The sequence below is a fragment of the Triticum aestivum genome, chromosome 4A (genome assembly GCF_018294505.1).
Source record: "Triticum aestivum cultivar Chinese Spring chromosome 4A, IWGSC CS RefSeq v2.1, whole genome shotgun sequence".
Taxonomy (NCBI): Eukaryota; Viridiplantae; Streptophyta; class Magnoliopsida; order Poales; family Poaceae; genus Triticum; species Triticum aestivum.
Genome location: NC_057803.1, coordinates 36346875 through 36373006, shown reverse-complemented (window position 1 = coordinate 36373006; position 26132 = coordinate 36346875). Strand labels below are relative to the sequence as shown.

Here is a 26132-nt window from a genome sequence, read left to right as displayed (position 1 = left end):
ACACATACCATGATAATAAGATCTTAGAATCCATTTGCTATTTCTGTGAAAGTTGATAGATAAGCTAATTGTCAAGGCCAGGGTCTCAAACAACAGTTGCCGCGAGACCTGGTTTTCGCGTTATGCAACTTCAACGTATGTTTTTGTACATAATTATTTAGTTGATGCAAAATCCTTCACTTCGATTTCTTCTACATATACAAACACAAATTATTACGGAAAAACTTTGTTTTTGACACTCTAGATTTTGCTCACTTTGCTTATGCCATTCTAGAATTTGATCTATCACTTTTGTCACTCTTAGCTTTTGACAATACATTACAAATGCCATTTCGTGGCAAAAGCAATAATTTTTCATTTTACTTTTGCCACTCTTAGATTTGACAATGTATCAGAATTGCCAATCTAAAATTGTTGCTTTTGCCATGGAATGGCAATTGTGATGTATTGTCAAAAACTAAGAATGACAAAAGTGAAATGTCAAATTTTAGAGTGGCAAAAGTAAAGTGGTCAAAAGCTAGAGTGGCAAAAACAAAGTTTTCCCAATTATTACTCCCTCCGTCTGAAATAGCTTGTCTCTCATATGAATGTATCTAGCATCAAGTTAGTGCTAAATACATCCATTTGAAAGACAAGTTTGGGACAAGATTTTTCGGATGGAGGGAGTACTCTTCACCTAGCCAGCTAGCCATGCTCCGAAACCTTCACCTCCAGGATATACAGGAAGATTTCAACATCTGAATTTTATGACCAAATTCAGACGCATGGTTTGGTGCCCTTTGCCAGGAAAAATCACACCTGGCGTTCGGGCCGCGCCAGGTGTGGACACCCCAAACCAAGATTTTGTCCATGGGGGGACAAACCGCGCCTAGCCGAAGACTGCCTAAACCGCAGCTGGCGATCGTATTCGTATCCTCTTGAAAAGAAATTCAGCTCTTGGCTTTGCTTCCGACCATGGACGGCATTTTTCAAAGCGGACCAGCCGTGGCGAGGGCTACTTTTCAACGCCGGTTAGCTAGCTAGCTAGCTAGTAGCTAGGCTCTTCTATAAAATCCGGCATTGCTCGCGTTGCTCTCTTGCCAGTTGCCACCTTTGGTTAGTCGTGTCTGCTCCTCCCAGCCCTATAAATACACCCAGGAGCTCCATTGTTTCTTGCCTCCTAGAGCTACCTCTTGCTGCTAGCTATTGCGACCACGCGCCAAGAGACTCTCTGAATCAAGAGGCTCTCAGCCGACCAGTCCAAGGCTCCCGCATCGACCGATCATGCCGACGAACATGATCTCCAAGTATGTACTTACAATCGCGCTTTTTCGTTGTGTGCATCGACTGGTTGTGTGTAATCGCTTTTTCGTTGTGTGTAATTGATGTTTCCCTTGTTTTGTTTGATCTGATCGTCCAAGCAGGGTGCTTGAGAAGGATGTCCTTCCACTGGATGTTGAGCCTCCTGCAAAGAGGGGACCAGGTACTTACTGTTTGATCCTTGTAGCATTAGCAGTAGTACTCTTGCCATCTCCGAATGTTTGGCCATCTCTGAATTTGTGCTTGTGCATCCTAACAATTCAGCCTCGCGGACGAGCGTGCGTCGCAATCCAAACATGGAGAAGCTTCAGAACGGCTACTTATTCCCGGAGGCACGTACAGAAGATTTAGGGATTTCACTGGCCATCTGAGCATGCACGAATGTTCTTCACTCACTAACTAATATGTCATCCTTTTGGTACGTGGTTCAGATTAGCATGAGACGTGAAGCACACGAGAAGAAGTACCCGGACGCCAAGGTCATCAGCTTGGGCATCGGGGACACGACCCAGCCCATACCAAGCATCGTCACTTCGGCCATGGCCGAGGTATATATACTACTCATACATCCTTCCATATATTACTTCCAACACCACCAACATGTAGTAGAAGCTAAATTCCTTTTACCCTTGAACATGCGTACGTATATATATGAATGCACAACCACATGATCGTTTTATAGCAGAAATGGCACTACATCAAATCTAAACGAGATATATAACCCTCTCACATCATATCTCATTGGATTTAATTCTTATCGTAATCTTATCATAAAGGCATCCACGTACGTACCCCTGCAGTGCTAGCCAAATACAACACGGGAGCTGATTAATTAGTCGAGTCTATTTTCATCCTCAAAAGTCTATTTCATGTGCAAATGCCCAATAATTGCATGGATATTTCTGACGATCTTTGTACAAGGCATACATATGTATATCATAAAGGGAATGGTTGGCAGGAACCTGGATAGCTAGGTTAAATTCCTGGTACTGCAACGGCCAAGATAATTCACCAACTACACTAATTAACTACTAGTACTATATAGAGTATATACATGTCATTGGCCACCAAGACCATATTGTCCATCCTTGCTCTGCATCCCATCATCAGTAGTCCTCTGCCGAATGCTCCAAACAATTTTTATAGATACTAGTATTAATTAGGGTGACATATCTGATCCTCGCTGGTTAACTACATGTATACACGTGCACAGAAGACCTTTCTCCCAAGCAGAGAAGGAGACCACGTGTCGTACGTCGTCGTGATAGACAGCAAGTGCAACAGTGCAAGCCTAGCTAACTAGATTCTGAAGCTCCATCATACAACAGCATCAGATTGGACTTGTCAAACCCTTATCTCCAATGGCAGTCTCTTTCTTTACATGCTGCATACATTTGTCTGCTTCCATGCCTACCATGCAATGCAACCTTTCTTTCTTTGTCAAGCCTGCCCGCACCTTTGATTTTCCTCGTCTGTGCTGCCACAAACCCCCTAAAATTGGAAGTGGATACGAGAAGATTATTTAGGTGTACTTGCATCATTCATCTCTGATCGGGTCCAGGAGATACTATATCACAGGCACGGTAGGATAAGGTGCCTGCCACTGCATGTGCACGGCTGCTCTATGTAACTATGCATGTGTATAAGCGGTCCTCGTGGACTAGTCTATGCTACCAGATTTGTGCTCGATCTTTAATTTGTGATGATCGATCGCATGCTTGTTGCACTACATCTGCGCCTGGCCAACCCTAATCCTGGAATAAGTACGCTGAAAGTGCTTGCAAATCTCGTATTACTACTGATCAGCTAATGCATGGCTGTGTCCAGCAGATATACACTGCATTTTATCATTTTATGTGGCCGGCCATGCTTGTTCTGTTACATCACACAACGAAAAGGCGACGACTGAGAACCGACAACAGATTTACGCTTTGCTTGCTTGCGCTGCTTGACTTTGATACTTACTTCTACGTGGCTAGCTGAAATTGACCAACAAATTTGTTTCCAGAACAGTTTTGGCTGAAGGATTAACTGTTCATGGCTTACAAAATTTCCTCCTATTCTTGCAGTACGCGCTTGCGTTATCAACTCCCGAAGGGTACCAAGGCTATGGGCCAGAGCAAGGCCAGAAGGTAATTTATTAATCTGCAGTCTGCAGTAAAATACTCTTTTATTTACCATCATACTGTTCTTGAAGAAAAGGCTTCTAAGTTCTAACCGTAACAAGAGATGATGAAGCGCCTCAGAAAACTAACACATGCATGTGCATGCAGAGTCTGAGGAAGGCCATCGCTGACGTAGTGTACCCAAACATGGGGATACGAGACACCGAGGTGTTCATCTCCGACGGAGCGCAGTGCGACATTGCGCGCCTTCAGGTTCAGCAAACCCACCGGTTTCCATGAACGATCGAGGTTCGGTGTTCCAAGTAAATGTAAAAACCTCACCTTGTTTCTCCATCCTTGTGATGCAGATGATGTTCGGGCGGGACGTGACCATCGCCGTGCAGGACCCCACGTTCCCGGGGTACGTGGACAACGGCGTGATCATGGGGCAGACGGGGCCGGCGGCGGTCGACGAGGAGTCCGGCGGCAGCCGGTACGCCGGGATCGAGTACATGCGGTGCGCGCCGGAGAACGCCTTCTTCCCGGACCTCTCGCGCGTCCGCCGCACCGACGTCATCTTCTTCTGCTCGCCCAACAACCCCACGGGCCACGCCGCCTCCCGCGACCAGCTGCGGCAGCTCGTCGACTTCGCGCGCCGCAACGGCTCCATCGTCGTCTTCGACTCCGCCTACGCCTCCTACGTCTCCCCCGGCGCCGGCGGCGACGACGGCGACAAGCCGCGGTCCATCTACGAGGTGCCGGGGGCGCGGGAGGTGGCCATCGAGATCTCCTCCTTCTCCAAGTTCGCCGGGTTCACGGGGGTGCGGCTGGGGTGGGCCGTGGTGCCCGACGAGCTGCTCTACGCCGACGGCACCCGCGTGGCCCGGGACTTCGACCGCGTGGTGACCACCTGCTTCAACGGCGCGTCCAGCGTGGCGCAGGCGGGCGGGCTGGCGTGCCTGGCCACGGAGGAGGGCCGCGCCGCCGTGGCGCGCGTGGTGGCCGGGTACAAGGAGAACGCGCGGGTGCTGGTGGGCACCTTCCAGGCGCTGGGCAAGGAGGTGTACGGCGGCGACGACTCGCCCTACGTCTGGGTGCGCCTCTTCCCCGGCCGCCGCTCCTGGGACGTGTTCGCCGAGATCCTCGAGAAGACGCACGTCATCACCGTGCCGGGGAGCGGCTTCGGCCCCGGCGGCGAGGGCTTCGTCAGGGTCAGCGCCTTCAACAGCCGGGACCGGGTCGTCGAGGCCTGCGCCAGGCTCACCAGCTTCCTCGCCTGAACCCTCCGTCGACCGTCGTACGTCTCGTATCGTGCAGTGGCGCAGCACCTTTTTGCTTACTCATTCATGCATACGCACGCACGTTCGTACAATAACGCTGCGAGATACGACGACGCGTTGACACGTGAGGATACATACAGGCTCGTGCTGATCAACTACGTTTATGTACTGGACAATCATATATGTATGCTCTAATGAGAGTGCTCATTGGTTAATATACGGATGGAACAATAATGGGAACATATATATGGTCTAAATAAACGCACTCGTGTTCTCAAAGAGAGTGTGTGTTTACAGTTTACACTTACATATACTGGTACACGAATCCCTGAAAAGAAAAATACATCTACTGTTACACGAAGCAAGCAAGCAATACGAGTGTACAGAGATAGATTGTTTTCAGATCCACGACCAACACCTCAAGAGACCTGGATCTTATTTTGATTCGGACAAACAAACATCATTTTGCGTTGGTAATCCCTTCGTTTTCAGTTTCACTTTCCTCTTCACTTTCTTCGTCCTCGCTAAGGTCCAAGTGGTTCATGTTCTCTTCCAGAGGGGGCAAGCCATCGTCAGATTCAGAATCTGATCCTTCCTCTGTGCTTCGGTGTGGTTTATCTGCCACTGTGATGCACAAATAACAACAAAAGTAAAATCAATGTCCGCAGAACCAATCTTAGCACAATTTGCGTATGGATAGATTTTTGCCAAAATTCTAATGCTCTGAGATGCAATGTGGTTGTTACCGTTTACAGGTGACTTTGAAACACTAGATGCGCTTGACAGCCACGAGTTCTGCACGTTGATTATCTCGGTGCCATTTTCACACTTGGAGTATGCTTTCAGCAGATCCCTGCACATTATTACAAGGGAAATGGTGTGAAAACCTGACCTAATACATTACGTAAATGAAACATGTTCTGTATGAAGAATTCAGGCTAGTTAATGTGAAGGGTAGATAGTGCACAATTTGGGTATTGCATTCAAACTAAGATGATTGAATGCTGGATAAACTAAATATGCAGCAAAGTGCCCTATCGTGGCACCATCACTGATTGCTAGTGATTAGGTCAGCAGTTAGCATGTATGACCAGAAATTAATTTGCTTCATCTATGTAATACTAACAATCATTGGGTTTTGCGTCTTGCAGGACAATGGTACATTCAACCATCTCATTGCTTACACTACCCATAAATAAGTAGAATGGTGTACATAGTCTAAACTTCATTACAAACCTACATGTGATACAAAAAAGTAGTTAGTGGACTGACCTGTTAAGTGATAAGAATGAGTGACCCCACTTGAATTTCGCAAGCAGCTGTTCTCCTGTCTCTTCCTCCCCACTGCGAATATAGTTATAACATAAGCTAAAACCATGGCAGAAAATAACTAGCACTATCCTGAACCACGAATTCACACGCTGGATATGTCACACCATAGATTCAGACCTACTCCCTCCGTTCCTAAATACAAGTCTTTTTAGAGATCCCAATGCGGACTACATACGGAGCAAAATGAGTGAATCTACACTCTAAGATATGTCTATATACATCCGTATGTAGTTCTTATTGAAATTTCTAAAAAGACTTATATTTAGGATCGGAGGAAGTACAATTTAACTGAACATTTGGGAGAAAGTTTAGGCACTAAACCAGTTCGTCAACAACAAAATGCCCAAAACTGTCACATCTCAAAAGCCTAGAAGTAATATCATAGCTCAAAGCACCAACTTATGATTTTTTTATCTACATCAATAGCTTAACAAACAATTCTAGATAAGTGAGGCTAGAAAATTTACCATATTATGAGGGCTGCTGACAAAGCTTCCACACAGGAAAGCTGACATGGCCGGCCATAATTTACAGGGTTTGCTGCTACCAACCATGGCACTGCAAACAGTAGAATAAAACATACAATTTAATGAATCCACACAGATCTACAAGAGGCAAAGCCTTGCGACAGGAACTAATTATGAACCTAATTTTGGTTAAAGGGAAACAAGGCAAAAAAAGACTTCCTATGAAAGCATGCCAAAGTTATGTTCTAAAATATAAACTGAAAGAGCAGGGAGAGTCTGGAACTTTGACTCGAAGGGATGCATGACCCAATGATAAATTTACAAATAACAACTAGTTAACCATCTTACTTGTCTGCTATGTGTAGTTCATGCAAAACAGGTATGAGAAAATAATCCCACATTTCTAAATCAAAATACAATGATACACCTCCTTAGTGGATTTACTTAAATACGATGATCTTACAGAGACGAGGAGCACCACAACGGAGTTTCACAAAAGGGACATCATCTAAACGTGCCCAAGAACAATCAACCACGGCCAATCCTTTTCGTTGCACGATAGGATGATCTTCCTTGGACACACAATGTGTCCCAACAGGGCTGAAAGCAAAAGAAGGAAAACAATCAGCTGGAGTAAATATGTATCTCAAAGGCCAAGTTTACATGAGCATGTTTAGTTTATTTTACAAGTTTTACAGGATTACCAAACTGAGAGAAATCACAAAACTTAGCTTCACACAGCTTCACAGTAACCAACGCTTTAGAAACTTATATAGGATAACCTAACTGAGAGAAATCAGAAAACTAAGCTTCAAAGAGTTTCAGATGATTCGCATATCTAATGGATTACCTGAGAACAACACCACCAAAACCATTCGTAACTCGCAACTCCTGCAAGACAAACAACAAACTTGTTAGAGAAAGCATGTCGTAAGAAGAGTATAATTTACTAAAAGCATAGAAGAATCAGCTTGATGATATTAACTGACCTTGACTCTATACATGTGCATGCAGTATGTGTAGTTTACTTTTTCTTATTTTCTATTTTAGCAGGTACCTCGGTTTTGAGAGGAGGGAAAGAGTTTTGAATTTTAGATGTTGTGAACCAAGTGGTGCCTTACCTTTAACAGCCCAAATCTTGAAAGCTTGCGACCAGTGCATCTTTTAGCATCGCATTGCCCAAAGTCCTATAAATAAACACAAAGAGCTTACACAGACTGTCAAATGAGCAGCATAAGAAGAATTGAAAACATCATACCTACCCACATTGCAAGCTGAATTTTTGGGCTATTAGATTCCTCTTCGGCGTTGTCTGGAAAATCAAAATAGCATTATCAATACTAAGGTTTCAGGAATGTTGTAAACTGTAAAGCAATTTCATGAAGCTCACGAGTCCCAATATGGATTTGACCGCAGCCTACACTGTTTATATAACTGCGACGTTGCATCCAATAAGTAGTACCACTATAGTTTATGAGCTACTCGTATTAAACTCCAATAAATTGTAACCTATGAAATAACTCCGGTCAATAAATGAATGGAATTCAGGTGGCATCTCAATTTACGAGCGGTATATTTTCGTCTAAACGCATCTCAATTTCACATAGCAATTTGTCAATCATAAGCCTGTTTAAAAGCAAGAGCTGTCCATAAACAACCGGGAAGTTCCAGGGAATTTGTACCTTCCTGCCTTGGAAGTGATGTCCCAGGAGCATCATCGCTGAAATTGAAGATAAAAGAATGTTATTTTACTCCCGTTTTTTTTTTCTAGAATATGTTTCCAAATTCGCAACTTCAACTGAAGCATACATTTCATCCTCTCCGCATCACTGCGATCAGCTAAACACGAGTGAAACCTAGTCTAACTGCTAAAGCCACGGCCCGAAAATTCGAGCAAAATCCTACAGGCCCTTAAGCAGAGACCTAGAGAAAGGCAGAGCTCTTTGGACTGGAAACTAACTAGCACTCGGAGGAAGTGGAGTTACCACGAGGCTTCTTGCTTGGTGCGGCGCGAAGAGGAGGAGGAGGACGACGACGAGGATCCACGCCCGCGCCTATTGCGGTGGTACCCCATCCTGGAAGACTTGCCAGCGGCGAACCCCCCTCTTCCGGCGGCGGTGGCGGCGGTGTTTGGCTCGGGAGAGAAAGCCCTGAGCCCCTGAGAAAACTTCGGTGGAGCCCGCGTATAGCCTCTCTGCGCGTGGGTCCCTTAACACAGTTGGGCTGGGCGGGGTCGGGCCTACGAAAATGACCACGGAAGTTGGGCTGTGGGCCCAATTTAGCAGGCCGCAGTTCTACAGCCCATTCCACCGCAGAGGCCAGAGAGCGCTCTCGCCGGAAGAAATGGGGGAATCTGGACCGTCGAAGGCACACGCATCCGGCCGTCCATGCTCCCGGTTCCCCTCCTCCTCTCCGTCCCGTCATATCAGGTGGACGCCGGCAGCCGGAAAACCCTAGCTAAACCCCGTCCCTCCCAATCCCCATTCACGAGAAAGAACCGGCGAGCGGCGGCGGCGGCGAGGATGAGGAAGAAGGTGGACGAGCGCATCCGCACGCTGATCGAGAACGGCGTGCGGCAGCGGCAGCGGTCCATGTTCATCATCGTCGGCGACAAGTCGCGCGACCAGATCGTCAACCTCAACTACATGCTGGCCAAGTCCCGCGTCAAGTCGCGCCCCTCCGTGCTCTGGTGCTACCGCAACAAGCTCGAGATCAGCAGCCACCGGAAGAAGCGCGCCAAGCAGATCAAGAAGCTCATGCAGCGCGGCCTCATGGACCCCGAGAAGGCCGACCCCTTCTCCCTCTTCCTCGAGACCTCCGACATCACCTACTGCATGTACAAGGACTCGGAGAGGGTCCTCGGCAACACATTTGGCATGTGCATACTGCAGGTATGATGATGGCTTCAGAGGCTGCGGTTTCGCTGTTTTGCGGGGATGTTGCTTGCCTGTGGTGCTCTGCCTGAAACTGACTGTGTGTTTGCTCTCTGCAGGACTTCGAGGCGCTGACGCCGAACCTTCTGGCCAGGACCATTGAGACCGTTGAGGGCGGTGGTTTGGTCATCCTGCTGCTCTCTTCGCTCTCCTCGCTGACCAGTCTCTACACGATGGTTATGGTGAGCTCATTTTTCTGTCGCGCGTTCGTTCGCTATTGCTGCGTGATCCAATTTCATTTGATTCAATGCTGTTGATTAGCTTCTTTGCCCCCTCCCTGTCCTGCTAAGCTAAATTAAACTCACATGGTCCTTGTGCTAACAGGATGTACACGAAAGGTTCCGAACAGAGTCTCATACTCAGGCAGCCACAAGGTTCAACGAAAGGTTCTTGCTGTCCATAGCGTCATGCAAAGCATGTATTGTGATGGATGATGAACTCAACATTCTGCCTATATCATCTCACATGAAATTTATACAACCAGTTACAAAGAATGAGGTATGAGGTTCAGCTGGTGAAATTATGCATTTCTTGAAAATTCTGTTTGTGCCAATTTGGTCATCTAAGACATGCATATTTTATTATCATGTGTTTAGGATTCTGAGGGATTGTCTGAAAGGGAACGAGAGTTGAAAGACCTAAAAGATCAATTCCGTGAAGACTTCCCGGTTGGCCCTTTAATCGGAAAGTGTTGCACAATGGATCAGGTACAATTTGCCTTTTACCCTGTCCAAATTTTCCTTAAGTCATGTTTTTTATTGGTCATAAACTCAAAACTGAAAAACAATATATGCAGGGTAAAGCTGTTATCAATTTCCTAGACTCTATTTTGGACAAGTCCCTTAGGAGCACGGTTGCCTTGCTCGCTGCTCGTGGACGTGGGAAATCAGCTGCCCTTGGTCTTGCTATTGCTGGAGCCATCGCAGCTGGGTAAAGCTTAACTCAGTTGTGTTATTTATGTTTTTCATTTCATGTGTTCCTCTCGTTGAGGCTAATGATTTGTCTTTGTAGGTATTCAAATATATTTGTCACCGCACCAAGTCCTGAGAACTTAAATACACTATTTGATTTTGTCTGCAAAGGACTAAATGCAATGGAGTACAAGGTATATGTCTAATATTTTGTCTTGTTGTCAAAGTTTAAACACATGCTATGTGAACGCATCTGTGCTTCATTTCCCCCTTTCAGGAGCATTTGCATTATGATGTAGTGAAGAGTTCAGATCCAAATCTCAGGAAAGCAATAATACAAATAAACGTCCATAAGCAACATCGTCAAACAATCCAGGTAATAATAAATTAGTAAAACTACTAGTTGGTTGCTACCAGCCTACCACTTCTGCTCCTTCTGGGATGTTTAGCTTTTAGAATCTAACTTCATAGTGAATTGGTGAAGGACTTCAGCTTCTATGTTCAAAGGGATTCAAAGGGATCCTTTAGCTTCCCTGGAAAGCCTTGGAAGTTAAATTTCTAAAGCAAGAACTTAAAAGACTTTGGCTGCTTTAAGATAAAGCTTACATAGTTATGCCCTCGACAATGGTGGCAACTAGTTTGATTATTTACTTATCAAGATCCTGCTATTCCTGAGAACCATAGTTCATCTTTGCTTAGCTGATGTACAGATGAAAATATGGTATTGATGTACAGATGAAAATATTAGATTGATATTCAATAATCTAACAGCTGAAGAGCCGCTGAGGATTGGAACCTTCTAGCCTTGCTAGGCGCCATTATGACTATTGCTTAATTCTTATGAAGTGTCTGCTCATATCTTGTACTACTAATAAAAGTACAAGTTAGGGTTTGATCCAAACCATCTCTCCATCCAAAAAGATCAGATCTGTAGATGAGAAATTAAGCTTACGTTTATGCCCTACGCTTATACTAATTACCCTTAATTTCATCTGATTTCAAATCGTCTCCAAAAACTAATTAAACTGGGGCTCATTCAATGCTGAAATGGTTTGAAAAGGGAGGGATGTAGACATATTTTGTACTGTTGAACATCACTTTGCTTAGCATCTGTGAACTGGTTCTAAAGTTTCTAATGTTTGCAGTATATGAAACCACATGATCATGGAAAGCTTTCTCAAGTTGAACTTCTTGTCATTGATGAAGCTGCCGCTATTCCATTGCCAATTGTTAAAGCCTTGCTTGGCCCATATCTTGTTTTCCTATCTTCCACTGTCAACGGGTATGATTGCTTTCAGTTACTAATGCTCTAGAACCATAAATCATGGGAGTGATCATTCTGGATATTTTTATTGAAGGTATGAAGGGACAGGCCGATCCTTGTCTTTGAAACTCCTCCAGCAGTTAGAATCCCAAAGCCAGCCATCAGCTTCAAGTGATGGACCCAGTTCCAGTAAGAGTCGTCTTGCTCTCATCTATAAATGAGTTGTCTACATTTGAAAGAACCTTCTGAATATTTGGATGCTTTACACGTGCCTTTTGCTTTATTTTGGTTTGTAGGCAGGCTGTTTAAAAAAATTGAATTGAATGAATCCATTAGGTATGCCTCTGGTGATCCTATTGAAACCTGGCTTAACGAGTTACTTTGTTTGGATCTTGCAAACTCCATTCCAAATATCAGTAGGTAAGTCATGTTGTTTCTTGTGGTGTTGTACATCTATTTTCTTGTACCGCTGTGTGTTTAGCAACCAAACCTGGTTTTCTTTAGGCTACCTCATCCAGAACACTGTCAGCTGTATTATGTCAACCGGGACACACTTTTCTCATATCACAAGGAGAGTGAGGTATTTTTACAGGTATGAACTAAAGATGTTCTGTGTTCCTTGTAATTATGTGCATTAGTTTTACATGTCTCTAAATGGATATTTATTCTGCATACTTAATATTTCAGCGGATGATGGCACTTTATGTTGCTTCTCACTACAAAAACTCACCTAATGACTTGCAATTAATGGCTGATGCACCCGCACATCACCTTTTTGTACTGCTCGGTATGGACCAAATTGTTCTGCAACCTCACCTCTTTATTATGGTAACACTATTACTCTATACTAACGCGTGTTCTGTTCTGTATATGTTAGGCCCAGTTAATGAGTCCGAAAACCAGCTCCCGGATATTTTGTGCGTGATTCAGGTTTGGATACTTTGTCCTGATTATCTATGGAGGATCTTATATTGAATTTTTCTCTGGACGATTGCCATTGGGTGGTTTTAATTCTTAGTTATTTAACTAATATGCTATTTTACCTTCGTTTCTGATGGGGGTCACGTGTGTTTGAACAAAATATTCTACCTTAGTTTTGTAGTCGAGCAAACTGGGATTTTTCTGTTGACTGTTGAAGTGGTAAATCGCTGCCTGCGCATACTAGACCTATGTTTTTAAAGCGTCCCTAAGGCGTCCCTAAGGCGACGCCTAGGCGTCAAAGCGCTCCCCCTCCGCTTTGGAAAATCGACCGCTTTGGGCGCCTAGGCGTCCAAAGCGCCCGCCTAGGCGTCGCCTAGGCGCCAAAGCGCCCCCCCTCCCTAAGGCGGTAAGGCGTCGCCTTAAAAACATAGTACTAGACATATTTCTTACCTGAAATCATGTACCCTTTATAAGTTAGAATGTTTTGTTACTTCGTTGGAGCGTTCACAAGTTACAGGGTGCAATGAGCATAACAATGATTTCTGCCTATTACCGATGTCTGCCTCAGATGCACACCACACTGTAAATAGAAATTAGACGTAGCTGGATCAGATTTTTGGACAGTTTGGTTTGACCTAACTTAAATATATTTCTTTTTTACTTTCAATTTTATTTTTCTTTCTAATATTATGCCGTACTGCTTCAGAGTTTTATCTCATACTATGTTATGTTACTGGTTTACTGCCCTTTTTTCTGATACTCTTGTAGTTCTGTGAAAAATTATAGCTATTGTCTTACTTGAACTAATTGGTTTTGTGCTACTGATTAAACTCACCATCCAAGGTCTGTTTGTATTCCTATACCTTCCACCTTCAAGGCATGGGCAATCCACTTAGTTCATCTAGCAATTGAGATTAGATCATACTAGATAGTGTATACACGCAATCTCAGCATTTTAAGTTGTTAGAGCTTGTTTGGAATTTTCAGGTCTGCCTGGAAGGACAAATATCTCAAAAATCAGCTATCAGAAGCCTAAATGAGGGCCATGCGCCTTCCGGTGATCAAATTCCATGGAAGTTTTGTGAACAATTTCAAGATAATGTATTTCCCAGTCTATCAGGAGCTCGAATAGTACGAATCGCTGTTCATCCAAGTGCCCTGAGGGTAGGCTTTTTTGCCTCTATTGGATGTGATTCAATACCTATGTTAACATCACTCCATGCTAATGTCTGAAAAACACCACTCCTTGTTCTAATGCTCTCCTTTTTAACGCAGCTTGGGTATGGTTCTGCTGCTGTCAAACTTTTATCAAGGTTATACACTGCTCCTTTTCTTACTACATCTATGCCTTTATCAGTTGATGCTCTTACAATTTCTTTTAAGTCCAATTTGATGATTAATTAGACTGTTGTTATTCCAAAGAAAGGAAATGGGGCAGCTCTGTAGTTGCTTCTTTGCTCGGTATCATCCCAAACAAATAAGTTTGTTAAAATATTATTACTTTCACGTATTGTGCCCCAGTGTCTTTGTTAGTGGTTTGAATGTCCTTTTTGCCGTTGTTGGCGTTGGGCTTGCTGCCACGTGGGCTTGACTTGTATGCACTTAATAGTAGGCTAGTAACATCATTTTGTGATGGAGAGAGTAATGGCAGGCCCATATTGTCCGGCAGTTGGAATGGATTTCGTCTCCTGCATCGTGCAGAAACCATGCAGATTGAGGGGAGCAGACTTGGCTGGCTCTGGATCACGAGGCAAATCGGATGATAGTGTACAATCGCTGTAGTGTGATTGCTCCCTCGGAAATGATCAATGTAGATAAAACAGCAGGCGTAGCTCACTCCTCACTGCCGTTCACTGAACCTTGATCTTTAGCATTCTTTTGCTGGGCGATTCTCAACCAGCAATGTAGCACGTAGCTTGTTTTAATGTGGGAACTCGTCACCCTCTCCGCAGTGCAGTGGCAGTGACCCATGTTGGGAAAGCGGTGTCAGCCCTGAAAGTGCAGCAGCGCACAGCTTAGGAGGTGTTGGGTATGTGTCGGCTGGGTCCTGGCTCCTAGTGATGGATGTGGTGTACATTTCTACCAGTATTTCAGAAAATTGCCATGTCAGAGGAGTATACTGTTTTTTAGTGCAAAACTGCAGGGGAGACCCTGACAGTAGTAAGATGTGTGGACCGCCTCGATACTTTGAGTACGCCTGGACCTGCGTCCTGCTTGTATTGGAGAAACTCTTATTTTCTCAGGTCAATACTTCTGGTATACTCCCCAATATCTCTATGACGTGTCTAACCGTAATCCTCTACTTCAGTCCGGGTAACAATCCTTTCTCACCATACCCATCACACTCCGTGAATGCCCACACAGTGCAAATCCCCCCTCCGTTGTGTGCGATCTGAGCACCACCACTGCTCAATCCCAGATCTTAGCGGAGCTGTTCCCATCAGTGAGCCCCCCCCCCCCCCCCCCCCCCCCTCTCCTGTTACCCTCTCTATCTCTTCTCCCTTCTTGTCGGGCAGGCTAGTTAGCGGTAGTAGTTCTACAGTTGGAAGCTCTAGCTCAAAATGCAGGAGCATTAGAGGAGCCTCCATATGACAAAGAAAACCACAAGGGTATTCATCTACTTCTGAATTTATTCTCTATGTAAAAACGTATCCACGTTTTGGGAAATTCCGTATGGTAGTATCAGGTTGTGTAGCAACCTAGTTGTCTGGCATAGGTTAGATTGGAGAACCAGGGCAGTTATGGAGAACCTTGGATGGAAAATGTAATGGCATTCCCATAAATGTTGTTTGGAGTGGTACTGGCAAGAGGCACCTTTCAGGTAGTATTTGCATAGCATAATTTTCCCTAGTAGCTAGTTCATGTCAAACTAGAGGAGCCTTCATAGCACAAGGGTAGTATTTGTATAGCATAAATACTAAACTCAACTTGTCAGATTATTTAAGCTTAATCCATTCCCAGTTTATTGACAAATTCATATTATTTTATTGGTTTTAAAGTTATTATCAAGGAGAAATGACAGTATTTAAAGATGCGGAGGAAGATGAAGAGCCTGATGTTACAGTTTCTGAAGCTGCAGAGAAGGTAACTTGGGGATAAATCTTTGTGTGGCAGCTTGATGTTCAATTATTATAATATACCTGGTTCTGATTTTGTATTTTATACTTCAAACAAAATTAACCTGATATGCATTTGTGCATTTTTTTATGTATTTGGTTATGTAAGAATTTTAAGGATTTTTACAACCTTGTTTGCTTATTACGGCTGCCATAATTGTATGGCTTCTGCTCCTCCTCAAGTCTGTATACTCAAGTTCTGTATATGTTCTTGCAGGCTTCTCTCCTAGAAGAGAGCATAAAACCTAGGGCAAATCTTCCACCACTCCTTGTTAATCTTGAGGATCGTCGTCCCGAAAAGCTCCATTACCTTGGTGTATCTTTCGGGTTGACACAAGAGCTTTTCCGGTTTTGGCGGAAGCACAGCTTCTATCCATTCTATGTGGGCCAGATTCCAGTAATGATCTAATCTGATTACTCCATGAGCTTCTTTGTTACCCTCTCTGTTCTTTTATCATGTGCATTAATTTGCTATTTCTGTTTCCTAGAGTGCTGTTACTGGCGAGCATACCTGTATGGCCTTGAGTCCCTTAAATAGTGATGACATCAAAGCTGGTGATTCAATTCAACTTGGTTTTTTGGAGCCATTTTATAAAGGTATTGCCTGAGAGTTCTTGTTACAGTTTGTAGCACATGGCATTTTGAATTGCGGCTGTTTGAGTGGTAACTGTATACATCAAATCGAATAGAAAGGGCATTGATTGGTCTTTTTTTTTTGCCTTGGCTGATAGATGCACAAGATAGTATTGCTTGCTTCTGTTACACAGCATGCTTTTGCTTTAGAAACACACTTTTACTCCACTAGCTAAGTTTGAAAGCAATATTTTCAGATTTCAGACAGAGGTTCAGGCGGCTTTTGGGAACATCTTTCCGGCATCTCAACTTTAAACTTGCAATGAGGTGTGTTTTCTTAGCAAAAAACATGTGCTTTAACCTTCATATTGTTCTCTTAGCAAAAGACATGTGTTTGTCTAATAATATTTTTTTGTTATGTTTTTAGTGTTTTGGCTTCAAAAATAGATTTTTCACACCACGAGCCTTCAGAACATGATACCAGTACTACATTGAAGTTATTGAGAGATGTATTATCCCCACATGACATGAAGCGGCTAGAAGCATATTCAAACAACTTGGTCGATTATCATCTGGTAAGAACTTGATGAAATAAATGGAGCATCTCTATTTTGAATGCAGTTCTCACAATATGTTTCCCTTGAAAGACTGTAACATCTGGCAGTTTTCCCTTTATACCTGCGCTGCAAATCATGGCTCCCTAATGCGCTTAGTTGTAATTATTATCTATATAATTGTTGCCTCCTAGCTATACAGTTTTGATCTTTGGGGTTTATATCTGAGGTAGTCTTCTTTTCTTCCTGCTTAGTCTATTCTATCTCCTGAAATGTGTCTCCAATGAAACTGGAAAACTTTTCCTGTATGTGGAGTGAATCTCCTCTATAAACCTATGTATAGCTATATGTGGAGGACACTTTTCCAATTTGAATATTTTTGTTTTGTAGATTTTGGATCTTGTCCCTATCCTAGCACATGAGTACTTCTCAGAGAAGCTTCCTGTAACCCTACATGGTGCCCAAGCTTCAGTTTTGTTCTGTATGGGTCTGCAGGACAAGGACATAGGTGCTACAAAGGTTAGCTCAAGTTGATTCCATTCAAACACAATCCTTTAGAACTTGTCATCAAACAGGTCGGCAATTCTTATGTTTTTTTGTGTTGACAGGAAGAGCTTGGCATAGAAAGGGAACAAGTTCTATCTAACTTCATCAAGACAATGAAGAAGTTATATGGTTATCTTAATAACACTGCAGGAAAGGAAATTGAAGCAACCTTACCGAGACTCAAGGAAGTAAGAAACCTTACTCTTTGGGTTTTGGTTTTTGCATCATGTTATAATGTTGAGCATGCAGAGCAAAGTTCATGGTTTATTCACATATAAAAATTTGAGCATGGTCTTTACTTTGGAATAGTTTTATACCAACTTCATTGTTTGACCTGTTTGTGTTATGTTTTTGTTGTATTCAGATTGAAGCCCCACTTAGCAGATCAATGGACGAAGACCTTGACGAAGCTGCTCAGGAAGTGAAGGTGAGGTTTCAGAGATACATTCCTCACATTGTTAAATTATAATGCAGGATGACTGATAAATGTTTCTGTGGGCCTAATATAGGAGAAAAGAAGAGTCGCGGATGAAGCAACTGTGGACCCAAAGCTACTGCAGAAGTATGCGATTAAAAGCGATGGCCATGAGATTGAGAAGGCTCTGCAGAATGAGAAATTGTCTGCAAGCGGCGTTATCAGTGTAAAATCCAGCAAATCAAGTGCAGACAAGAAAGAGAAGCATAGGGAAAATGAAAAATCGAAAAGAAAAGGACAAGACAGTGGTAGATCGGAGAAGAAGAAGAAGCGGACTTGAAGCTGCCGCTTGGAATTGAGATTGTCTGATTCTGGTGTTTTGTAATCGCCAGAGAAACCTCTCCAGAAGGGGTAAGAGGGGAGCAGAAGTTGGGAAGCAGGCTATAATATGTAGAATCTCCCTGAGAAACCTCTCCAAAACCCTGTGGCACCACCATGCCTCAATTTTGATGTACCATTTGCTTCACTAGAATACTGGGCAATCGGAATCGCAACAATGATTTTTGATGTATGATCTGTCTTGTTAGAATATAGTTCCTCATTCTTAGGACCGTGCAACATTCTATTTTGTTGGGAAACTTGTTGATTAAAGTGTTGTACATTCATACCTGAAAACATCCACTACATTTGAAAATCCTAAAAGAAGAAAACACAGTTGCTTGGGGAGTAGGGGTCACGGCCTCCAAGGTTTCAGGTGAGTAGCACCGAGTGGGCTTGAATCTTGGGTGCTTCAGGTGAGTTTGACCGCTGTATGCTGGCCATACATGGTGTCATCTGCAGTGCTCTTGGTTCATGTTGGGCAGTATTGCCCAAGAAAGAAGCCGGCACATTTGGAAGAGCCACCTATTATTACTCATTTACTCTAAAGTAACACATTCAGTGTGCACAGGGGGCTCACCGCATTCTGATAATTGAATTGACAACGATGAGTTTCTTTGGCTCTGCATGTGTGCTTCGAGTGCACCGCAAAGCTTCAGCTACAGCTTAAATGTGTGATGGAAAATGCAGGGTGCAAATCCTCTGTTTTTCGGCTCAAAGGGATTTCAAATGTCTCCCAAGTTTATCCTAGACACTCAATTCGTTCATCGTCCAACTGAGACTTAGCATTGGATTTTCACCGCCTCGATGAAAGTAACGTGCAAGAATGCATGAACATATTCTGGTGGCATCATTGTTTATAATGGACCGTGCTAGAGCTGCTAGTGGAAAAACACTGTCAGCATTGCAGAGGTCAGAACTCCAACTGTTGATGATTTAATGACATGACTACATGAGTGAGAATTGTGATGCCAGCATTCTGGAAAGGAGAAGCAGCCATCACTTGCTTTCTGTATAGCCAGTTCAATATATATATATACATATATATAAGTGAATATGAAGAAATTATGAATATAAAATGAGTGAATTCTTGAGCTTCAGAGAAGAAGCATATGAAAATTTGATTGCATACAAGGACAAATGCTCCAGTTTTATGAAGAAATATTAATATGAAATGAGTGGATTCTTGACTCTTGAGCTTCAAAGAAGAACAATATGATTGCTCACCTCCCAGAAAAATAAGTTAGATAGGATTCACCTAACCATAGGATGATAACACGCATAGTTATAGGATGATGACATCACTTGTGCCTCTAATTAACCTTGGTGATGTTGTACATGCCAGATAGACAACATACCATCGATACTTCTCACCTACAAAGTAATGAAGGAGCATTCACCAACACTGAATGGTTCTTTGTTTGGATATAATAAGTTGACTTATCGATTAAACGAAACGAATGGCACCCCGTGCGACCAACTAACAGCATTTTTTTGCAGTGTCATTCCTTTTTCCAGAGGGTCCGGAAGGGGCATTATGCAACCCCAAAGGCACGGCAAAGATACTGCCTAGGTAGAGTGGATCATATATATGACACGCGAAAATAGTTGAGTGGGCACGTTGAAGAATATACCACATTGTGCAAATGCAACTTGAAGCCAAGGTGGCGCGTCCACTCGCTGTGGAATCAAGGTTGCCAAGCATGACGCGTTCCTTTCACCGCTTAATTGGATCCAAGGGTCAACCCCAAAAAATTCAGGCGAGAAGCATGCGCGAGAAATGTGTTCAGTCTTCAGTGACCTTCAGAATGTCGTTTCTTGTGTAAAGTTGCATACAATGTAGGCCGGTCGGGAGGTGACCTGAGTACAAGGGTGGGCTGGGATGAACGAACGAAACTATATTGGGTTGATCCGGGCCGCACGACTCGATATGGTTCAAGATGCAGATTTAATTCTTGTATTGCATTCCATCGAAGATCAAACTATAGCTAACAGTATTCAATAATTGTATATATGGTATATATATATTACATAAAACACTCATGTGAAATACTCCCTCCGTCCCAAAATAAGTGACTCAACTTTGTGCTAACTTTAGTACAAAGTTCGTATAAAATTGAGTCGCTTTAGTTGGGACGGAGGGAGTATATGTGTAGCACATTTCCTTTAAATATTTTAAATTACAATTTTGTGTAGATAACTGTAAGAATAACTACACCTGCATCTCCAAATATAAATGTAGTTAAGGTGTTGTCATGCCATTAGCCAAAAGAATTTTTGTTAAGTACAAATTAATTAATGGCAATGTTTCTAGAAGAAGAAAAGCACGAGGAAACTAAAGTATGGAATAGTCTAGCACATAAGAGCAGTGCCTACGTTTCGTGATTTACGCACACTGTGCATTGTAACCCATAAAGTAAATATGAACGGTGATTATTGTAGAAGAAAATCAATTTGGAGAATTAAAGTATGCAAGATTCTGCAACAAATGAGAATTCCTTTTGTTCTGATGTTTGCACATATTGTGCAATGTGTTTAAGGCCAACCATGAAATCTTATGAATAGTACTTGTGGAAGATTCTTGCGTGGTGAAGAAGATATCCAACGGCCCATGGTGCTGGGATTTGCCGCCTCTCCGCTGACGGATCGGCTCAATCCAACAACCAATATCCAAAGTTATTCTTACACTACATAGTGGAATATGAAATAGATACATATATAGATTTTAAGTGAGTATAGTCACAAAAAGACGACTGTATACCACTTCAGTTAAATGCGTTTGATTTCTACGGAACATACATACTGTCATTGTTGCGTTTGTTACTGTTTGTAAAGCATTTGCGGAGCTATGCAAACCATGTTCACTTGATACAAATCCACAGCAAATGGTGTTATTTCTACTAGCATACACTCAACACTCCATAGCACTGCCCTTGTGTGCAGTTAGACACCCTTCCACTGCTTCACCTACTGTCAGGAAAATCCATTCTTCCCCTATCCTGTCAACAAGGTGTGCCAGCTTCATCTTCTGAATTGCCTGCCATCCTGGGCTGGCAATGGCCATCTGCAGACAATTTTTTTAACACCAAGAGTGAGATATTTTGACTAGTAATAACTTGGAGATCTTTTTTTTTGGACAAAGCTACAATTTGATGCTCATCAGTAAATCACTTCACCTGTATGCCCAGAGACGCAAGCTCCTTGTGAATTTCCTCCAGTCCCACAAGTCCAGAAGTGTCAATGTTCACCACATCTGCAGACCAGAAGCATGAATGAATCAGATATATGTCTTTGGAATGTTCAGTATCTGTTTAGCACTTAGTATAAAACTTCTCTGTAGATGCTTACTTGACATGTCAAGAACAACTGAGTGCACCCTTTCCCTGACCTTCTCATTGGATGTGTCCACTTCTGCCCTCACCCATTCCATGATCCTGAATCAACAACACCTATACATATGAGCACTCACATCGAACTTCACACAATGCCAGGTTAACTTTCTTTGATCACATTGGTTGGTACCTCTCTTTGATGAAAGTCGCGTTGATGAAGCAGAGGAAGGACGTATCGATGCGTATGACCTGCACGGCCGGTGTCCGGCACGCCACGGGGTACTGCCTGACGCTGCAGAAGGTGTTTGTCCCTTGCAGCCTGCCCAGAACCTCCACCTGAGGCCGGAGGGACTGGATGATGATCTTTGCAAACGATATGGCAAGCTGCATTCGGGTCAGCCCTAAGAATGTCAGAGAACTGCTGGAAGATACTATCATGAATGTATGTAGGTATGATTCAGTCGATCATTCAGAGCAAAGGCAATGTCGATCGATCGGTATTTACCGCGACTCCGAGGCCGATCTCGACGGACCCGAAGAGCACGCCGAGGAACGCGCCGAGGCATATGAGGAAGTCCATCTTGTCGACCCTCCAGATGTTGCAGGCCTCTCGGATGTCGATCAGCCCCGGGAGCGCCGAGAGGATGATGGAGGCCAGCACCGCCATGGGCGTGTAGTAGAGGAGCTTCATGAAGAACTCCAGGGCGATGAACACCGTGGCGGCCATGACGATGTTGGACACCGTCGACCTGGCGCCGGCGCTGAAGTTGACGGCGGTCCGGGAGAAGGAGCCTGCAAGCAAACACGCCTGTCCGTCAGACACGATACATTTTGTTTCTTTCCGGAGGATTTACAGGCATCGATCGATCACCTGTTGCGACGTAGCAGGAGGATAGAGATCCGGCGACGTTGGAGAAGCCCATGGCGATCATCTCCTTGTTCCCGTCGAGCTTGTACCCTCTTATCGTGGCGAAAGATCGCCCCACGGCAATGGCTTCCTGAAAACTTGCTCGGTCAAGCCTGCATTTCTCCAAACACCTGCTGAATTTTGTGTGTGATGATGATGATGATGGTTACGGTGAGCGCGATGACGGCGCAGATGACGGCGATCTTGGCGCACTCGGTGGTGTAGGGGCCGTTGAGCTGGATCTGCTTGACGGAGCTCGGGTTGAGGCCGGCGTGCACCTCGCGGATGATCTTGACGCCGTGCTTGTCGGCCTTGGTGGCGTAGACGGCGGCCGTGGACAGGATGACGGAGAGCAGCGGCGAGATCGCCGACAGCCAGAAGAGCTTCTTGTACTTCCTCCCCTGCAGTCAGTGATTCCAGCATATATATCGTAAGCATCTCCGATCCACTGAATGAAGTGACTGGAGATATCGGGGTTAATTTGTTTCTTCTTCTTACGATGAATCGTGTGGCGAGGATGAATATGAGGAAGGAGCAGCCGATGAAGAAGTTGCCCGGGTGCCACTGCCATCGATTGGACAGAACAAGTCAGATTAGACACAGTCAGACAGTAGCAGAGTCGGAATTACTTGTCTCGGATATGGATGTATCTAGAACTAAAATACATCTAGATACATCCATTTCTGCGACAAGTAATTCCGAACGGAGGGAGCATGCCCGAACAGTGGGTTCCAAAACAGTAAAAACAGTAGTACTATGCATGCATGTGGTCATGTTCTTGGTCCATTAAATCTTACTGCCAAGTTGCATAATCATTCCAAGGGTTCGGACAGACTAAATTGTCTTTAGCTCTAGGCTTCTTCTACCTATTGACCATTGTGCTCTGTTCACGAGACCTGTTCGGTCAATATCTCTCTTATACTTCCTTCGTCCCATAATATAAAAGCGTTTTTGACACTAATACCATTACCTAACGAGAGGAGATCTCTGCTCCATCAGGACTGAGGTCTACTGTTCTAACATTTTAGTCGGTCTAATTAAGCCCTGTCAGAAAACAGTCGATGTAGGGCCTGTTCGGTTCCTCTCCGCTCCCTGGACTGCGCTCCCGGAGCGGAGGAAACTGCAGCTTATTTCCACGGAGCAGCTCAAACCGAGCTCCTGGAGCTCCGCGGAGTGGAGCGACGGGAGAGATTCCGAACAGGGCGGTAATCAAGCACTGGATTCTCAACCAGATGCGAGCTATAATTAACAGGGATTCTTGTTCTTGTTGGCGACAACTCCGAAAGGGCCCAACCGAGAAAAGGGTTTGCTATTTGCTTGTGCTATGGTGATGGTGCTTGTATTCTTGTGCGTGTCACGGGGCGCCTGGGAAATTAAGACGGCATTTGTCCCTTGCCACCAATATCATGCGGCATGTTGCGGAGAAGACGACGATAGGGACGAGCATTTCTATCTGGCATAATAAGTTTTGGTGGCACCTCGACCATCCCTTTTTTGAAGCCTCCCAACCATCTAATAAGTCCAACTGAGTATAGCATATAATGAGTAAAGCAGACAAGAGAGCGACGTTTATGGTGACTTAAACGGCTTTATTTTGTTCCATTATCCGTTAAATCTTGTTACCGCGCGCGTCACTCAGTCCTGTGGTGTTGGTGCCTCTGTGAAGGAATATAACAACGTTTAGATCACCGCTTTCTTATACTCCCTCCGTCCCGAAATACTTGTCGAAGAAATGGATAAAAATGGATGTATCTAGAACTAAAAATACGTCTAGATACATTCATTTGTTCGACAAGTATTTTCGGACGGATGGAGTATTTCTTTACGAAGGGAGTAAAAGTGTGGCGCTGGAGTAGTAAATCTTGTGGATTTTAAGCTTGCAGACTGATGTGACAACGGCTGGTTGGTTGACGATCACTGGGAGGCCCGCCCGCACGGTGAAATTCATATGGTAAGTTTAGGGTTATCGTCGGAGATGGACACTCACTGGGTCGTGGAGGGCGGAGAAGACGGCCTTGGCGACGGCGACGACGTCGGTGCTGTTGGTGAAGCGGGAGAGGCCGAGGAGGCCCTTGAGCTGCTGCAGCCCGATGACGATGGCGGCGCCGCCCATGAACCCCACGATGGCCGCGTGCGAGAGGAAGTCCACCAGGAACCCCAGCCTGCATGCAGTATTGCAGTGCAGTCACACACACACACACACACTCGGTCAACTTTTCAAAGATAAACACGGTAAACAACTGCACGTACCTGAAGAGGCCGAAGGAGACCTGGAAGACGCCGGCGAGGAAGGTGACGGTGAAGACGAGCGTGCGGTAGGTGACGGGGTCCGCGGCCGGGTCGACCACCTTCTGCACCATGGACGACAGCAGCAGCGACACCACCGCCACCGGCCCGATGGCGATCTCCCTCGACGTCCCCATCACCGCGTAGATCAGCGGCGGCACCACGCTCGTGTCTGCCCATGCCGCCACCACACATGTCACGTCCGTCGTCGTGCCAACAAGAATTCATCAGCACAGCACGGTGCGAACGAAACAAAACATGGCGATGCGAATGATTTCCGGAGATTTTAGGGAGGAAAAGCTGGCGGGTTTGTGATGCTTACAAAGGCCATACTGCGGGTCCAGCTTGGCGAGGTTGGCGTATCCAATGCTCTGCACGCAGCGGATTAATTACTCTCAGCATCATGGTATGTCTAGGCAAAAACTGAATTAATGTTCCTTGTTGATGTCAGCGGTGCATGCTATGCTGGTCAAAAAGCTAGCAATCTGTTGCTAGTACGTGGAAGAGGAGAGAAAACTGAAGCGCGCGCGTATGGCGTATGGCGTCAGCGGTGGCGTTGGGCGGTGGCGCGCGCGTACCTGCGGGATGCCGAGGCTGGCGAGGGTGAGGCCGGCCATGACGTCGCTCCGGAAGGACTTGAGCGTGTAGCTCCTCCCCCACTGCAGCACCGGGAACACGGCCTGCAGCGCGGCCAGGGCCCACGCCCACCGCGGCGGCCGGCGGCCGCTCCCGTGCGGGCGGAACGCCTTGCCGACCACGCCGACCAGCTCCTCGCGCAGGCTCGGCGGCCGGGGGCTGTTGAGCACGAGCCCGGCCGTGTCCGGCCGCCTGGACACGTCGAATGTCGACGGCGGCGGCACCGTGACGGCCGTCTCGACGGCTGCCGCGGACGACGACGACTCCATGAATGACGGACGGTAAGGTAACTGAAGTGTTTGGGGGAACTCCTCTCCTCCTTGGTCTTAAAAGGGGGCTCTTGTCGTTGGATAGATGGAGGAGAGAATCTCTCGAGGGTGAGGTGACACGATCGACTGCGAGGCGGGCGGGCGGGCGGCTGGTTGCTCTAGATTTTCTCTCGTGTAAGCATCACCGGCGACGAGTCGGATTGCGATGTGATTCTTGGGGAGAGGTAGACGACACCCATGCACGCGCGCGCGGATGAGCCCCCGGCCGACCCCGAGAGAAAATTCGCTCGCGCTCTCTCGGGAGGGGGATGCGTGTGTGCGGCCGTGCGGATGCAGATTGGGATGTTGGGTGCTATATATGGGTGTGCGGCTAGTGCTGCCATGGACAATGCTCACAAACCTGGCCACATGCATCTCGGTGCCCAGCACTTTCACTGATTCCTCCATGATTGGCTCTCCTCCTGCTGCTGCTGCTGCTAAACCAGCCAGTGTGACCCCCCCCCCCCCCCCCCCCCCCCCACCTCCAATTCTTCTCCCTATCTAGTTCCCCTGTTTTTGTTCTGTTTTGCTAGATGTACCTTAAGTATTGCGCATCTAAGTCCGGTGTA

At 45.2% G+C, this 26132-nt stretch overlaps 4 protein-coding genes across 5 annotated transcripts; 2 read left to right on the top strand and 2 right to left on the bottom strand.

Annotated features, from left to right (window-relative positions):
• Window positions 1–1068: 1068 nt before the first annotated feature.
• Window positions 1069–4963, top strand: LOC123084961 (aminotransferase ALD1 homolog). 2 transcript variants are annotated; one of them, XM_044506506.1, is made up of 7 exons: window positions 1069–1286; window positions 1404–1462; window positions 1564–1631; window positions 1731–1847; window positions 3369–3431; window positions 3573–3677; window positions 3773–4963. In XM_044506506.1, the coding sequence occupies exons 1-7, from the start codon at window positions 1264–1266 to the stop codon at window positions 4682–4684; spliced, it is 1347 nt and encodes a 448-aa protein (XP_044362441.1). In that variant the 5' UTR covers window positions 1069–1263; the 3' UTR covers window positions 4685–4963. The 2 variants fall into 2 exon arrangements, with proteins under 2 accessions (XP_044362441.1, XP_044362440.1); XM_044506505.1 differs by having other exon boundaries at window positions 1070–1286; window positions 1401–1462.
• LOC123084962 (18S rRNA aminocarboxypropyltransferase) lies at window positions 4933–8666 on the bottom strand. The gene is made up of 10 exons (XM_044506507.1): window positions 8469–8666; window positions 8166–8203; window positions 7746–7795; window positions 7605–7670; window positions 7334–7374; window positions 6947–7083; window positions 6484–6574; window positions 5957–6028; window positions 5431–5537; window positions 4933–5308 (listed from the first exon to the last, which is right to left on the bottom strand). Exons 1-10 carry the CDS (start codon window positions 8555–8557, stop codon window positions 5145–5147), a joined length of 855 nt encoding a protein of 284 aa, XP_044362442.1. The 5' UTR covers window positions 8558–8666; the 3' UTR covers window positions 4933–5144.
• Window positions 8667–8855: 189 nt separating this feature from the next.
• Window positions 8856–18381, top strand: LOC123084960 (RNA cytidine acetyltransferase 1). The gene is made up of 24 exons (XM_044506504.1): window positions 8856–9374; window positions 9476–9598; window positions 9741–9914; window positions 10013–10123; window positions 10213–10346; window positions 10428–10521; window positions 10605–10703; window positions 11473–11609; window positions 11686–11780; window positions 11888–12011; window positions 12096–12183; window positions 12279–12378; window positions 12469–12521; window positions 13500–13676; window positions 13788–13825; window positions 15512–15596; window positions 15846–16025; window positions 16117–16225; window positions 16459–16528; window positions 16629–16776; window positions 17146–17274; window positions 17364–17489; window positions 17666–17728; window positions 17811–18381. Exons 1-24 carry the CDS (start codon window positions 8871–8873, stop codon window positions 18054–18056), a joined length of 3207 nt encoding a protein of 1068 aa, XP_044362439.1. The 5' UTR covers window positions 8856–8870; the 3' UTR covers window positions 18057–18381.
• Window positions 18382–20789: 2408 nt separating this feature from the next.
• LOC123084959 (low affinity sulfate transporter 3) lies at window positions 20790–25865 on the bottom strand. The gene is made up of 12 exons (XM_044506503.1): window positions 25198–25865; window positions 24942–24990; window positions 24584–24791; window positions 24321–24495; window positions 22832–22897; window positions 22504–22734; window positions 22298–22424; window positions 21932–22218; window positions 21617–21810; window positions 21443–21528; window positions 21271–21347; window positions 20790–21158 (listed from the first exon to the last, which is right to left on the bottom strand). The coding sequence occupies exons 1-12, from the start codon at window positions 25522–25524 to the stop codon at window positions 21006–21008; spliced, it is 1980 nt and encodes a 659-aa protein (XP_044362438.1). The 5' UTR covers window positions 25525–25865; the 3' UTR covers window positions 20790–21005.
• Window positions 25866–26132: the final 267 nt, after the last annotated feature.